This window comes from Erithacus rubecula (genome assembly GCF_903797595.1).
Source record: "Erithacus rubecula genome assembly, chromosome: 3".
Taxonomy (NCBI): Eukaryota; Metazoa; Chordata; class Aves; order Passeriformes; family Muscicapidae; genus Erithacus; species Erithacus rubecula.
The window spans coordinates 4,204,328-4,218,227 of NC_136689.1; the positions used below are offsets into that span (position 1 = coordinate 4,204,328).

At 44.9% G+C, this 13,900-nt stretch overlaps 2 protein-coding genes across 2 annotated transcripts in view; one reads left to right on the forward strand and one right to left on the reverse strand.

The window, feature by feature from the left end:
* Nucleotides 1-13,900, reverse strand: part of LOC306799984 (mitogen-activated protein kinase kinase kinase 3-like) — a 159,702-nt gene that overhangs the window by 130,430 nt on the left and 15,372 nt on the right. The gene's annotated exons all lie outside the window — the stretch shown is intronic.
* OXSR1 (oxidative stress responsive kinase 1) overlaps nt 74-13,900 on the forward strand; it is an 86,703-nt gene continuing 72,876 nt past the window's right edge. The window contains exon 1 of the mRNA XM_079301698.1: nt 74-370. Coding sequence (XP_079157824.1) covers nt 301-370 — 70 coding nt within the window. The 5' untranslated portion in view covers nt 74-300. The remainder of the gene's footprint in view (nt 371-13,900) is intronic.

A 13,900-nucleotide genomic window follows, 5' to 3' on the forward strand; every position in this document is an offset into this window, starting at 1 on the left:
TGGCGGCGGGCGGGGAGTCGCCGCGCCACGCTCAAGATGGCGGCGGGCGGCGCCCCGCCGTGGCGGGCGGGGCGCACGCGGGTGACGTTAGGCGCTCCGGGCATGGGCAGGTGCAGGAGGTGGCGGCGGCCGGAGTTGGGCCGGCGGTAGCGGCGGGAGAGGAGGAGGCGGAGGAGGAGGGGGCTCGGGCTCGGCCGGGGTTCGGGAATAGCCGGGACACCGCAGCACCTCCTCTCCGCTCCCTCGCCCCTCGGGGACGCTCCCCCTCGCGGCGCGGAGGGCGGCGGGCGCGGCGCGGCCATGGCCGAGGAGCCCAGCGCGCTGCCCTGGTCCATCAACAAGGATGACTACGAGCTGCAGGAGGTCATCGGTAAGCGGTCACCGGGGCTTGGGGGGTGCAGGGTGGCCCTCGGATCTGGGGATGTGAGTCCGCTGAGGGAAGGGCAGTCCGGCCCCCTCATCTATGGGGGATCCTGACACACACCCCGCAAAGGAGTGGGACTGCGTGGCTTCCCCCTCCCTCAGCCATGTGAGAGGGTCCGTTCCCCCGCACTGAGCTGTGTGAAGGTCTGGGGTACCCCTCAGCTATGGAGGGTCTGTCCCCCCACTCTGAGGGGTGTGAGGGTCTGGGAGGGTCTCAGCCGGGAGGGGTCCCGTCTCACACGCCCCGTCACGGGCTGGTCTGTGTGACCACCCCCCTCCAGCCACGTATGTAGAAAGGATGTGAGAGGATCTGTCCCCTCGCCTGAGGTTCTGTGGGACTCCTCTGCTGAGGCTGCTGCCCCTCCTCACCCTTGTGTCTGCTCTATTTCAGGAGAGGGTTGTGATGGCAGGGACACCTCCCTGGCATGGGGCTCCTCCCTGGGCTCTGGGCAGGGTCTGTGTCTCCTCGTGTCGGGGTGAGCGGGACAGGATCCTCTTTGGGGTGCTTTTTCCTTCCCGAGATATGCTGGGTGTGAGTTGGTCAGCGGGAGTGATCTCCAGAGCTTGCCTGGGCTCTCTCCTAGGGCACCCCCGTTCATTAGGGGCGATCGCCCCTGTCAGCGGTGTCCGAGCCCCGCACTGCTTTGGTCCCTGCACGGAGGGTTTGGCAGAGCCGCCGGACGAGCCTTTCACCCTGGGATTTTGCTGCTGCCGTGCGTTTTCATTCATTGTCCTCAGCTCGAGGCCCCAGCCCTTGCTCTCTCCATTAAATGTTTTTTTTTTTTTTTTTTCCCTTCTTCACTCTCTCTGCTTTAAACTTCCCAGTTACCAAAGGCCTCCTGCTGTACTGATTTATTGGCTGTCTCGACCATTTTGTTGGGGTGTGTTTGAGGGATATATTGCTCTAGGGCGAGTGTGTGACACATCAGAGGTGGTGCCACAGGTGACTCTAAGGTCAGTCTCACCCTCCGGAGGCTCGGAATGAAGCAGGAGAGTGGCAGGGCAGGCTCGCGGCCAAAGGGTTTTAGGAAGGAGGTTAATGCTTTGAGTAATCTTTGTGGAGTGCTTTATTTGAAGTTTCTGGATGACGTAGCACTGTCATGCCCAGGCTTTCCATCCCAGCCTCGTGGGGAGGCTTGTTTTCAGTTGAGGGTGGGAGAGTTTGTGAAAATGCTGTTTTAGGAGATTAAATCCTTAGCATTGTTTAAATGTAGGAAGGAACTAAAGCTGTGGAGTGGGGGAAATCCTTCTGGAAATCCCTGTTGCTCTGTTGGGATCAGGCTTTGTCCTCTCACTCCGCTCAGAGCGAGTAGCTTTAGGAAGGAATCAAATCCTTGTAAAGACAGGGAAGATGTAATCCTACAGACGAACTTTTTGAATCTCCTCTGGAAAACGTGCCCTGGGGAGAAAGGTGTTCAGCCTCCCTGAGGAGCAGGAGATACAGGTGTGGGGAGGAAAGGGGAGAACATGCCACCCGTTTCCTGGGGAAAGAGAACTGAATTTCTCTGTGTAGGAAATACTTCCTTTTCTTTTGAGGGCCTGCGAAGGGGTGCTTTGTGATGGCACAAAGCAAGGATTTGGACCTGAGTAATCAAGGATAAGGGCAAATACCTCTTTGTAGCTGGGGAGTGGGGTAGGATAGGAACAAAAGGGAATGTAAATACACTTCTGCTCTTGGGAGAACTTGCTGCTGGAGGCGCACATCCCACAGCCTCAGAGTACTGGGAGGAGCACAGAGATGTGTTGTCTCATGTTAACTGACAGAACTTGGGGCGAAATCTGGAAAAAGTATTGAATTCTTCTGTATCTTTTCCTTGTCCCTCTGCAAACTGAGGTTTCTGCATGTTGCCGGCTCACTGAAAGGTTGTGTTGGCATTTTGGCATGTGATGGAGTGTACACTGAGATGTGTATATTGCAAACATATGGTTTCTCTTTTTAACTTTCCTGTCGCCTGCCCCCCCTTTGCTCGTTTCAAACACTGGTGTGTCTGCCAGCGGCCTGGATGGAGATGTGACGCAAGTTTCCTAGCACGTATATGATTTGTGGGACAAAATGTCACTGTGTTAACTGAGCTGGACTGCCTTGCCTCCTGCTTCATGTCTCCTGTAAACCTCAAGGGTTTTTTGGTTGGTTTTTTTTTTTTTTTTTTTTTTTAGCTCTCTTTATAACTGAAGAGCTGTAAAGGTTCTTCAGCATGGAAAAAAAGAGATGTTCTGGTGTGGAGAGAAATGAACCTTGCACCAGTGCTTTTAAAGGATTTAACTTGTTTCCTGATGAAAAAAAATTATTCTTAAATTTTAAGAGTAAATTTTGTGATTACCAGCTCAGCTGTTTTTTCATGTAAAATAGTGGAAATTCATTTGGAGTCCAGTTCTTTTATTTGTACTGTTTTTGCCTGAAAATAGCCATATGTGGCTTTTTTGTGGATGTGGATGGTTCCATACCACTCAAGTTCAGGAATAGAAAAAGCAAGTTTCCTACCTACAAAGAAGAACCTGTACTGTAAAACTGCCCCCCTGATTCTGGCTAATACTACATATAAATAAAAAAGGATTATTCAGCACTGGGGATGACTCATGCCTTTATAAAGGTGTGGATTAATATCAGTGTTGATTATGCTTGGTTAGTGTTAATAACTGCTGAGTAGCCTCCTTAGGCTTAAATAACTTCTGGTACACTGAATCAAGGAACTTTGGTCAGATGAGAACCTGATTTCATTTTAAAAAAGGATAAAATGCAGGTGGGGTAGAGAAAGCAATTTAAAAAGCATTTCAATGAAATATACCCCCAGAGTAGCGAGAGTTCTGCAGGTGAATAGGGCCTTTGGAGATGCTGCATTTTTGATCTCAAAAGCAGAATATAGTCTGTGCTGTGGTTGTGAAGGTGGTTGGTCTTCTGAACGTGGATTGCATATAAATGACTGCAGTCTTCCTTTTGAAGCCTGCAAAAATTCGACCTCATGCTGCTTGTGCTGATCAGATACTCACACATGCAGGTTCCCCTGGATCTCACAATTCCTCTTGGAAATGCTAGGAGCGAGAGTGAAGTTGGTTGGAACTGGGTCATTCTCCTTTTGCTACTTTTTTGGAAAGATGAGAGCTGTGCTGACTGTGGCTGTTTGATTTAGGAGCATCCCCTTTGCTGCAAACAGCCCGTGCCAGAACCAGGAGATAAATTAGTGGTGGGAGTGCTCCCAGGCTCTGTTCCTGTGCCTGCTCTCCCCTGACAGATTCCTTCACAGCCACGAGGACAGTGCAGGCTGCATGAACAGATGTGCTGGGAGTTTCTTATCCCATCAGAAATCAAGCCTAAATTGAAAATTGAAGTCACCATTTAAGGAATGATTAGTTTTTTTAATGACTGTGGTTCAAGTAGCTTTGGAGCTGGGCTTTGCCTGTGAGCATGTTGATCTTTTGGGGCTGAATATTTAGATTTCTATCTGTGCTCATCCCAGCCCTGTGTGGGTGAACTTTTTTTTTTTTGTGGGTAGAGGAGAACTTTGTAGAATGAAGGTATCTGCTCTCCCAAATTTTATCAAGATATCCATGGTCATCTGTCTGGTGCTTGTGTAGCAGTGTCATGTGCTGAGAAATCACAGCCATTGAAAAAGAGCAGCCTGGAGGTGCTGACCAGGAGAGATTGGGGGTATTTAAATGTAAAAGCCAGGCTGGAATGGGAGGCTCTTGTCCAATGATAACTGTAGGATTCGATTTTTTTTTTTCCCGAGTGGTGTTCATTGCTAGCTGTGGTGACTGTGCTGGCTGCAGCCGGTTTCACACCCTGATATTTAAAACCCATTCAAGAAAAATGTTACACTGTACAAAATATAACTGCCTGAGCTCTAAATGGAGTGTTTCAGATTCAGTCTTGGTGCCATATGTTTTGTTTTAGCATTTCCTCGTGGATTCCCACTCCTCCCCCCCAGCTTTGCTGAGCAAAATTGATTCCTACACTGTATTCCCAGTATTCAGGCTGGTTAATTCATTTGAAGACTTTCTTTGTGTTCTCATTTTTTCCACATGAAGTTGGTGGAAAAGCTTTAGTTGTTTTATATTATATTAAGACTTGCTTTAATTAACTTTGGGCAAATGTAGATAAGTTTAAAAAAATCAGTGGTCATTCACAGTACTTGTTCTGCTTGGGAATTCAAGTGGGAGATGCTCAGTACCAGTTTTGCTGCTGCTTGGATGTAGACAAATATATCTTATGTGATCCTGTGTGCAACAGAATAGCCAAGCTACTCCTGTATCCAGGCTACCTTTCTTCTGGATACTTCACACATCTCCTTTCCTTAAGACCTTTAATACCATTGCCCTGCTAGAATTAGAGTTGAACTGAGTCACTTTTCACCTCTGGCGAAGTGAAAGCTAAAGGTGTTTGGCCGTGCATGTGCCTTTTTTTTTTTTTTTTTTTTTTTTTAGTGCCTCTCTCTGTGCCCTGGTAGAAAGGAGGATAAAATGTACAAGGCAGCAAAACCAGGGCTTACAAACCATTGATGGAGGAGGCTGGCTGGGAAGAATACGTGGTTGTTAGCCTTGCCTGCTGGTTGGAGGGGAGAGCAGAGACAGACCCTGCTGCTTTCAGCTGTTTTGGGTATTAAGGAAAAAAAAACCATGCAGGGTGTTTCATGTAGAAGAGTTCACACTTTCCTGGGTTGGTTTCTATGTAGCAGTTGCTCCCAGTATTGTTAGGTAGCTGGACCGATTAATGTTTAACACTTCCATTTCTCAAGAATCCATTTGAATAATTTCAGTTTAATGCAAATACCTTGGCTATGCTGAGGAGTGTGACTGTGCTGTGCTTCTCAGCACACCTAAGGAGTGTACATGCTGCCTGACAAATGCATGCCTGGGAGGCTTCTTGCTTTTGCAGCTGATGAAATCTTGAAGAGAATCAACTCTTCCCCAGAATATTTGTCTATTTAAAGTTGGCAGCATCTCTTTTCTTTGAGTGTTAGCAGCTTGCCCACTAAACCAGAGTCTAGAGATGTAATCTTTTATTAAAAGATTGAGCTCTCTAAAATAATGGCAATAACACTTATTGCTAATTGTATTAGTGCGTTGCAACTGGCAGTGTCTTGGACAAATTTTCTTGGAAGATTTCCCCAAAAATGGACAATATCCATCATAAATCTCTGCAGCAATAAATTTAGCTGTGGACATGCTGATGGAGTGCTTGTAAACTTGGTGTTACTAAACTTTCTTAATAGGGAGAGACAGACTTTAGGGCTTTGTGGGTGTAGTAGAATAGCTGTTGGAGCAGTGGAATTTGGCATTGCAAAATCCTTGAAATATTGGGATGCTGGGGCTTTCCAGACAAGTTCAGCCTATTATTCTGCATTCCCTTTAGAACTGAACAACTGAGATGCAGATATGAAGGACTTGGCTCTCAAATTCACTGCAGTTTCCTGTGACTTCACCTAAGGGAGTTCAGCCCTGACGTTTCTAAAGAACACGTGAAACTCTGTCTCTTCCTGGCAGCCACATGGGAAAGTCCAGGAGACAGGCTTGTGTCCCTGGCTGACAGGCAGTCCAGGCTCTTCATCACAAGGTCATAGCTCTTGCTGTGTGAGAAGAGATGGGGTACCTCTGATAGGCAAAATAATGCAGATACTAAGAACAAAATCCAACTTGTCTGGCTTGAGTGAGACAAGATCACTTTAGCAAATGGTGTTGTAACTGCAGCTGAGTGGCAGCAGGGATACAGGAGCCTGGTGCTGAGTGAGAATTTCTCATGTCCCTCATGTGCATGAACATAAATGAAGGGACTGACCTTAGTGCAGGGTTCTGTCAGCCCTAAGTTTCATCCCTTGTCTGAATGTATTGTTTGCCTTGAGACATTGCTCATGAGTGGGGTTTTCATGTTAACCATCACAGCCTACATTTTCCTTGGTTTTAACTGTGTTAGGTGGCCCTGTCACACTGTACAAGCAGGCAGAGATTTGTGGTGATACAAGTGCACAAATGAAAAATCCGCTACTTTTCACAGCTGCTCAACAGCTACAACAACTAGCAAAGTTTTTTTTTCCATGTTCTTTCTCTCATCACTCCTTGAGGTTCTTAAAGATTGTTGTTTCCTGGTGTGCACCACTGCTCACAGAATTTTTGCTTAATGTGAATATTCTTGTAATTAAGAGAAATTCCATCCTGGAGAAAATACTTGGTTATGTATCAACCTCTGTCAAACTAGAGTGTAATGTGCCTTGCCAGAATTTGAGACCTCTTTGGTTCTACACATTGGTAAGTCTACAGGGGATGATGGTGTTCCACTCTTAAAGGCTTCCTAAATCCCATCTGTGAATGAAGTACAGAGTAAATTCAGAGCACTGATTCATTTTTCTCACCAAATTACCATATTAGGCAAATCTTCTTTCATGTCCCATCCCTTAGTTTTTATGCAGTTTATTCTGCATGCTTGTGGAACAATACCTTCAGTCTGATAACTCAGTCAAATTAAAATGCATTTGTGAGGGAATGCAGAAGAGCTTTCCTGAATGAGGTTTTAATTTTTTGCCTGATTTCAATTTTCTGCTCCAACTGCCTTGTCTTGAGAGGTTGAGGCTGGGGAGAGAAAAACTTCTTGTTTTCTTTAATTTCAGTGTTCCATGCTAGACTGACTTTATAGCATTCTCTCCAATGGATATTTCCTTTGGGTAGAAAATGAGCCTATGTAAATTCTTTCTGGAAGGGAAAGGTATAAGCAGATGTTAAGGAATAGTGTGAATTGAAATACTCCAGTGATCATCTCTTACTGTAGTAAATTCTCCTTGGGTTTTGCCAGAGTTTTACTGTTTTATAGTCATGAATGGTAATTTAAGGACAAACTTTACTTCTTATTGCTGGCACCTTGCTAATAATAAAGCTGTGTGGGAGGATGCTGTTCCCATTTCATCCATCCACAGAGTTGAATTAAGTTAAGACTGCACAGTGAAAATTGGACCTTGAGTACCCACCTCACTTCTGGTGAGATCTGACTGAGCACATGGCTTGTCCAGTGGTATCCTGTGCTGGCTTGTTGTGTGGAAGAATTGAAGTTGGCTTTTGCCTTAGAGCAGAGCTAATTGATGAATTTTGCAGCTCATCAGAAGAGGGAGGGTGTTGTCAGGCAGGAAAGTGTCTAAAACAGTATTTGTGAATGTGGAATTATGTTGAGGTACTTGTGGCAGGATGTGAGATTACTGCATCTTGGGGCAGTTCACCATGTGTTTTGTAAAACTGATGGTTTACTAAATATTGGATGAAAGCACCATAGTTCCTGTTGGATAGGTTGTGCATTTTCAACTTTGATTATCTCCGAGTTAGGCTTTTGTTCATTTTCAGTTGTAGGGGATTTTAAGAGCATTTCCTTAGGTTCTGAGGCTCATTCCAGCTCTTCTGAAAAGGAAGCCTTGAAAACAGTGCAGAGGGCATTGGAAAATGATGGTATTTGACAAGTGAGAGCACATTGATGGCTGTGGGATGAGAGCACTTAGAGAATATTTTTCTTAACAAAATTATCAGCTCAGCTGTGGTCTGAGGTGATACCTCTTAAATGGGGCAGCTGAAACTGCAGTTGGGAATTTCAGACTGTCTCCATCTTCCAGGTAGGCAACAAATATTAGATTATCTTGATGTCTTGAAAATTTCTCAATTAGAGACAATGCTTCTTGTTGTGGAGTAAACACCTTTGCTGTGAAATCCATGGAGATGGATTTAATGGTGTCAATTTTCAGAACAAAACCAGAAAGCTCCTGTCACTTATTTTGCTGAGACACAGAGCTAGTGAGGACTCCCAGGGTCATGGAGCTCAGTGCCCTGCTCTGGCTGATGCCAAATTGTATAATCCCTATACTGAATTAATGAATGCTTGTGCTGGAAATGGCACATGGGGGAATTACTGACACACGTTCTATTAAACACTGAAATCTCCCTGTGACCCTGTCATTGCTGGATGAAACAGCTGCTTAATGGATTCCCCACAACAGTGGAAAGTAGCAGTGCCTTGTCTTTCATAGCAAGTGGCTGAGGGTTGGTGGCTTTCCTGCACTACTTGCTTTATATTCAGGCTGTATCTGCAAGGACAGTTGCCTGTGAAGGTGCAGGAAAAGATGAACTCCAGTTTGTGATTCCTCAAGATCTACTGATGGAATTGTTTGGAAAGTTGATGTGTTATGTCTTTACTTCCTAAGCCACTGTTTTGAACCTTTCTGTGTCTCACCATGTGAGGTAGTCATAAAATCGTAGAGTCATGAGATCATGAAGATTGGAGAAGACCTTTAAGATCATCAAGTCTGGTCAAGTATCCTGCACCACTATGGTTCACCACTAAACCCTGTCCCCAGGTGCTGCATCCTTGTTTTTGGAACGCTTCCAGGTGTGGTGATTCCTGTTCCAAGGTCTGACTGCCCTTTCAAGTGAAGGTGGTTTTCCTCATATCTGATATAAACCTCCCATGGTGCAACCTGGGAGAAGAGACTGACTCCCACCTTGCTGCAGCCTCCTTTCAGGGAGTTGTAGAGGGCAATAAGGTCCCCCCAGGAGCAGCAGGCAAGTTGAAAGGTGAAGCCATAAGTTCCATCCTTTCACTAAAGTAAAAATAGTCATTGAGGATGCCAATTGCTGTCTAATAAATAGCTTGGTATTAACAGCTAATAAATACATAAATTCCAATACCTTGGTATTGACTTTCAGCAAACTGTACTTTACTGAAAAAAGCATCTTGAGTGTGAACAGTTTTCCTGTTGAACGACTCACCAATACAAATCTTATTTGAAACAGCTGAGAGGCCTGATGAATTGGCCACATCAGCTCAGTTATTTGTCCAGATCCTAAGGCTCAGGATGGTTTTCTTTACTCTTGGTTAAAGAATGTAATTTTTAACTAGTGGGCTAATCTTGTGCTGAACAGACTAATAGATGCAGAAAATATTTACTAGATCAAGATATTTGCTGAAAAGATAAGTCTTTGAGAGAGGATATATCTGATACTTAAAAGCTTATTTACCTAAAATAACCATGGTACTATCAAACATCTGCCCTGTAAGCAGACAGATTGTTCTGTTGAGTGGAAACTCGGCCAAATAAAATATCCTCTACAGCTGACAATTACATTTGAGACGGAGTTCAGAGATAAAGATTGGGAGGGAAGAAAGGACAACACTGGCTTGGCTACTGTACCAGTGCTGTATTTTGAGTCTTGGTAATACCTGATGACAGCCAGCATGATATTTACATTGCTGCATATACCATAAAGGCAACTGACAGTGATTAAAAGGGAAGGATGAACCTTCTCCACTAAAGTTGCTGTGTTTGGAAATGAGATGTTTGAGCCTGCTTTCCATCGTGTAGAATTAACACTGCATAGCTGCAGTGCCCTTTAAATTAGCCAGAGATGTTGGCACCAAATCAAATAAATATAATTGGTTTCAAAGTAAAAATCTAATTTAGGCATGCTAATAGCATCTTAAGTAAATGTGGCAGGTCACGCAGGACTTGTGTAACTGGTCCTTGGAGCTTACTGCAGTTACTGCTGTGGGGAAAATGGTCTCAGAGGTGTTCCCCAAATCACCTGGGTACCTTGGACAGCTGGAGGGTGTTTTGTTAAAGGCATGATGGGAATGTCTGCTAGTCTGGGCTGATTTGGGATGTTGTGAGGGCTGTGGGAGGTCAGGCATACAGCCAAGGGCAGCACCCTCTGCCACCCCCTCTTCCGTGCTTTGGTGTTTGCAGTGGAAACTTTGGAGGAATTTCAGATGGGCTGATACTCCTCCCTGGTAATCCTCTCTCTTCTGATACCTTCTGTGGCCAGTGGATTTTCCTCTGTTTTTTTTTTTTTCTCCTTGCATCTCTTGCCCTGGTGTGGAGTGCTGCTGGGGGCCTGCAGCTGTGTCAGGGGGAGGCAGTGGAAAGCTTGCCTTGCTTCATGTGTGTGGGCTGGTGACTGCAGATGAAATCAAACAGCAAAGTGACCTGGTGACAACTTTGTCACATCTTGCTGACACGCTCTGCATGGCCAGCACTATTCCTCGCCCTCTCTTCCAGTCCTGGCCTGTTTTATATTGACAGGCTCACCATTTTTTCTCCAAGCTTGTCACTTCCCTACTTAGTTTGTGAGGGTTCTCAACCTGAACGTTTGCCGAAGGTGGAAAACAGATTACACTTTTCTATGTTCAGAGCCTAAGAGATACTGAAACATTTTTGAGAGAACAATGCAATGTGGGGTGGGGTGAAAATTTCCTTAAGACTCCCTCTCTGCAGCAACTTTGGCATTGAGTTGTTTAGATTACTGTAGCTAACCTCTCTCCAGCTTAGAAATCAATGCTATTTATTTATTTATACTTTAGAGTTCAGTGGGGCCATGGGGAATGTACCTAGCTTGGGGTATTGCCCATCAGTTGTTAATGACCCTGAAAATGCTGAACTTTTTACATGTGATTGGATTTATATTCCTTTTGAGTCTGAGATGTGAATTAAAGACTTGGATAATAAATCTGCAGCATTGAGTGTTTCTGTATTGGTGGACCACTGAAGGGGAAGCATGTTTAAGCAAGTGCTGGCAGCACTGTGTGATCTTTTCTGCCTTATCATTGTTTTCCACTGTGCATGGAGCACTAGGGATCTTGAGAAATACATTGTCTTACATGGGCAGAAACCTCTGAGCTCTGGACATGGTGTGTGGTTTTCAGTGGTATTCTCAACTGCTAGAGCTCTTGTCAAGATGTTAAATAACTCACTGTCAGCAAGTTTATGTGCTGTTCAAATGTTTTGGCTCTATTTCTAATTGGACAGCAGACTTTCAGAATATGCTTCTTATTTTCTGAAATTCTTTGAGCACGCTTGATTAATGCTGGAATATCAGTTGTCTGTTGGACACTGCAGGTGCTGACATAAATTGAGCAAAAACTCAGGCTTTGAGAAGGACACATAATGATGTCTTAATAACAAAAATCCCTTATATTGGGAGTACTATTTGAAATATTTGGCCTCACCACTTGCTCAGAATCTCAAACTACTTGAACTCTGGCTGTATTGGAATAAATCATCAGAGCATTGCAAATTGAAACACCTGCAATTTAAATGAAACAAATAGGAGTTGATGACTGAAAACTGCTTTTTCCTATTCCTCCTTCCAATTCTTTAGTAAAAGGTCTAGACTTTTTTTCTAGTCATCAGATGTGCTGGTGTGAAATGGAAGTCACTTGTATTTGTCTTAATTGTCTGCCTGGACTTGTTACCACCCCATCCTTGCCCATGGCCTGTGTCTTACTGTACCTGCAGCCACCTTTGGCTTGAACCCAGCTGAATGTTCCCAGCACTGGGCTGAGCTCAAGGTGAGCCTGAACTGGGAATGAGCCTGCTGCCTGCAGTGATGTGAGTTGGGCTGGACTGAAGGGTGGAGTGACATTGACATTGATCACACAGAATGCAGAGTTTAAAAGTTATTTATTTAAATTAGGGTTGATCTGTTCCTAAAGTCTTTTCATCAGACATAGGAGGGTAGCCTCTGTCTTGTAAATGAGAGTTCAGCTGTTACACTCCTGCAGGACTGTTGCATGCACATTGTGTGCATTCTGTGATCTGTAGTCTGTGGGGATTGCTGGTTTTCCTCCACCACCAGTATAGGCTTTAAATTTGGCTCCCTCACAACTTTCCAGTTGAATCTGCTTTCACTTTCTGCCTTTGTGTATGCTTCTGATTTATTTCTTCCCTGCACTGTTTTAGCAAGTGTTTCTCTCCTTTTCTACACAGTATCTTTCCATCTCTGCTGTTGTGAGTTGAGAGAAGGTGTACCAAGTTAAACCCGGCCTCTTATTACATCTACCAGGGTTTTAAATAGGTGCTTGTGCTGTGGATGTGGCATCCTTCAGCTTGTAAAGAAATGTAAAGGCTCTTCCTCAATAGGCAGCACTAGTCACAGTAAATTTGTAATGGGATTGAACTTGGGAACTGAGTGTGGCTGTGTTGGTGCAGCTCTGGGAGCATCCTGGGGGTAGGTGCATGTCTGCACTCCAGTGTTGCTGTGAGAGGACAGCTGTGCTCATTCCTGTGCTTTTGTACCTTTTTTGTGTTGTGGCCATGGTTTATTGCTCTGCTGCTTCAGTTTACCACAGGCTTCTTAACCAGGCACAGAGCAAGCCCAATTGGATTCTCTCTTACTGGTTTTGCTGCTGCTGCTCCCAGTGTCTCTAAGAACAGTACTCAGAGCCAGCTTGCTGTTTGAGCTCTCTCTGAGCAGTGCCAGAAGCACCCAAATGATCTTCCTGTTGATTTGGGGCTCTAACTCCACTTCTAGAATTGTTAACACTCTTCCTGCAGTCCCATGCTGAGTAGATGATACTTTGCTGTGAAAGCTTTTTCCTCTCCACAGGTAAGCAGACTTTTTTTGTCCCCTCTGTGGCAATACTAGGGCTATGTCTGAGTCCTGTTATGAATTTCCTTTGATTTTTATTAATGCTATTTGTAGCTGGTATTGTAGATTGCATCTTCCATTTTGTAGTAAGAATGTCACATGTAGTGAGGAGATGGCTTGAAAAACATATTCAAGGACCATTAACATTGCATTACTTCACTGTTCCTGAATCGTGGGGCTTGTGCCAGCAAAACTTTGACATCCAGTGGACTCTTGTTACCAAATCCTGCTTGGGGAAAGGAGTATTCCCACCCCATGCTGAGTTGGCTGGTAATTTGAGAGTAGGCTGTTTTTTGTTTTTTTTGCTAACTTGTTTTTAGAAGCAGTCCATTCTTTGCAAAAACACTCTTCTCCCCAAAGCCTTAAATGAGGTGCAGAAGTAGAGGCATTGCTTTGCCTCCATAGGAAATGGACCAGACAATGCAAGATTGGTCTGAATTTGCAATCCAGTATTTAATTTCTGTTTTAATTAGATCTGTTTGCCCTATGCTCTGTAAGAACACATAAGAAGTTCTATTCCCAGTCTTGTAGCTTCTTGTTTTATTGCTGTATTGTCCTTGGAATGAGTAATTAGAGCAGGGCTCCCACAGCTCTTTGGCATGAGGCTGTCACAGAGTTGAAGCATCCAGAGATGGAATGAGCCTGCTGAGCCTGGGCTGTGAAGCATTACAGGCCTCCTGGGCTTTTGGGGTACCTGGAACCTGAAAGTCATTGCTTGCTCCAGAGCAGCCTTGCAGGGAAGTGTTCTGTGTGCATTGTTCATAAGAGGAAAACCCGTGGGCACAATTATAAACAGAGCCTGCGTCACGAGCGGCTTTCTGGCACCGCACTCCAGATAGTGGAGGATGGATTCCAGATCTTGCTTAAAAATAGAGAGCTTGTGTGTGTGCAGGGAAGAGGGGAAGCACTGGGCAGGGTTGTGTGGAGGTGTTTGACTGGGCATTGCCCTGTGCTGAAGGAGACTTGAGAATGTGACTTATGGGAGCAGGAATGGAGAGCTGGATTTCCCAGCCTTAGAGTTGTTGCTGTCCTCAGCTATCTAGTGGGAATTTCTAGAGGAGATGAAACTGAATTGTACAGAAGTGCATGA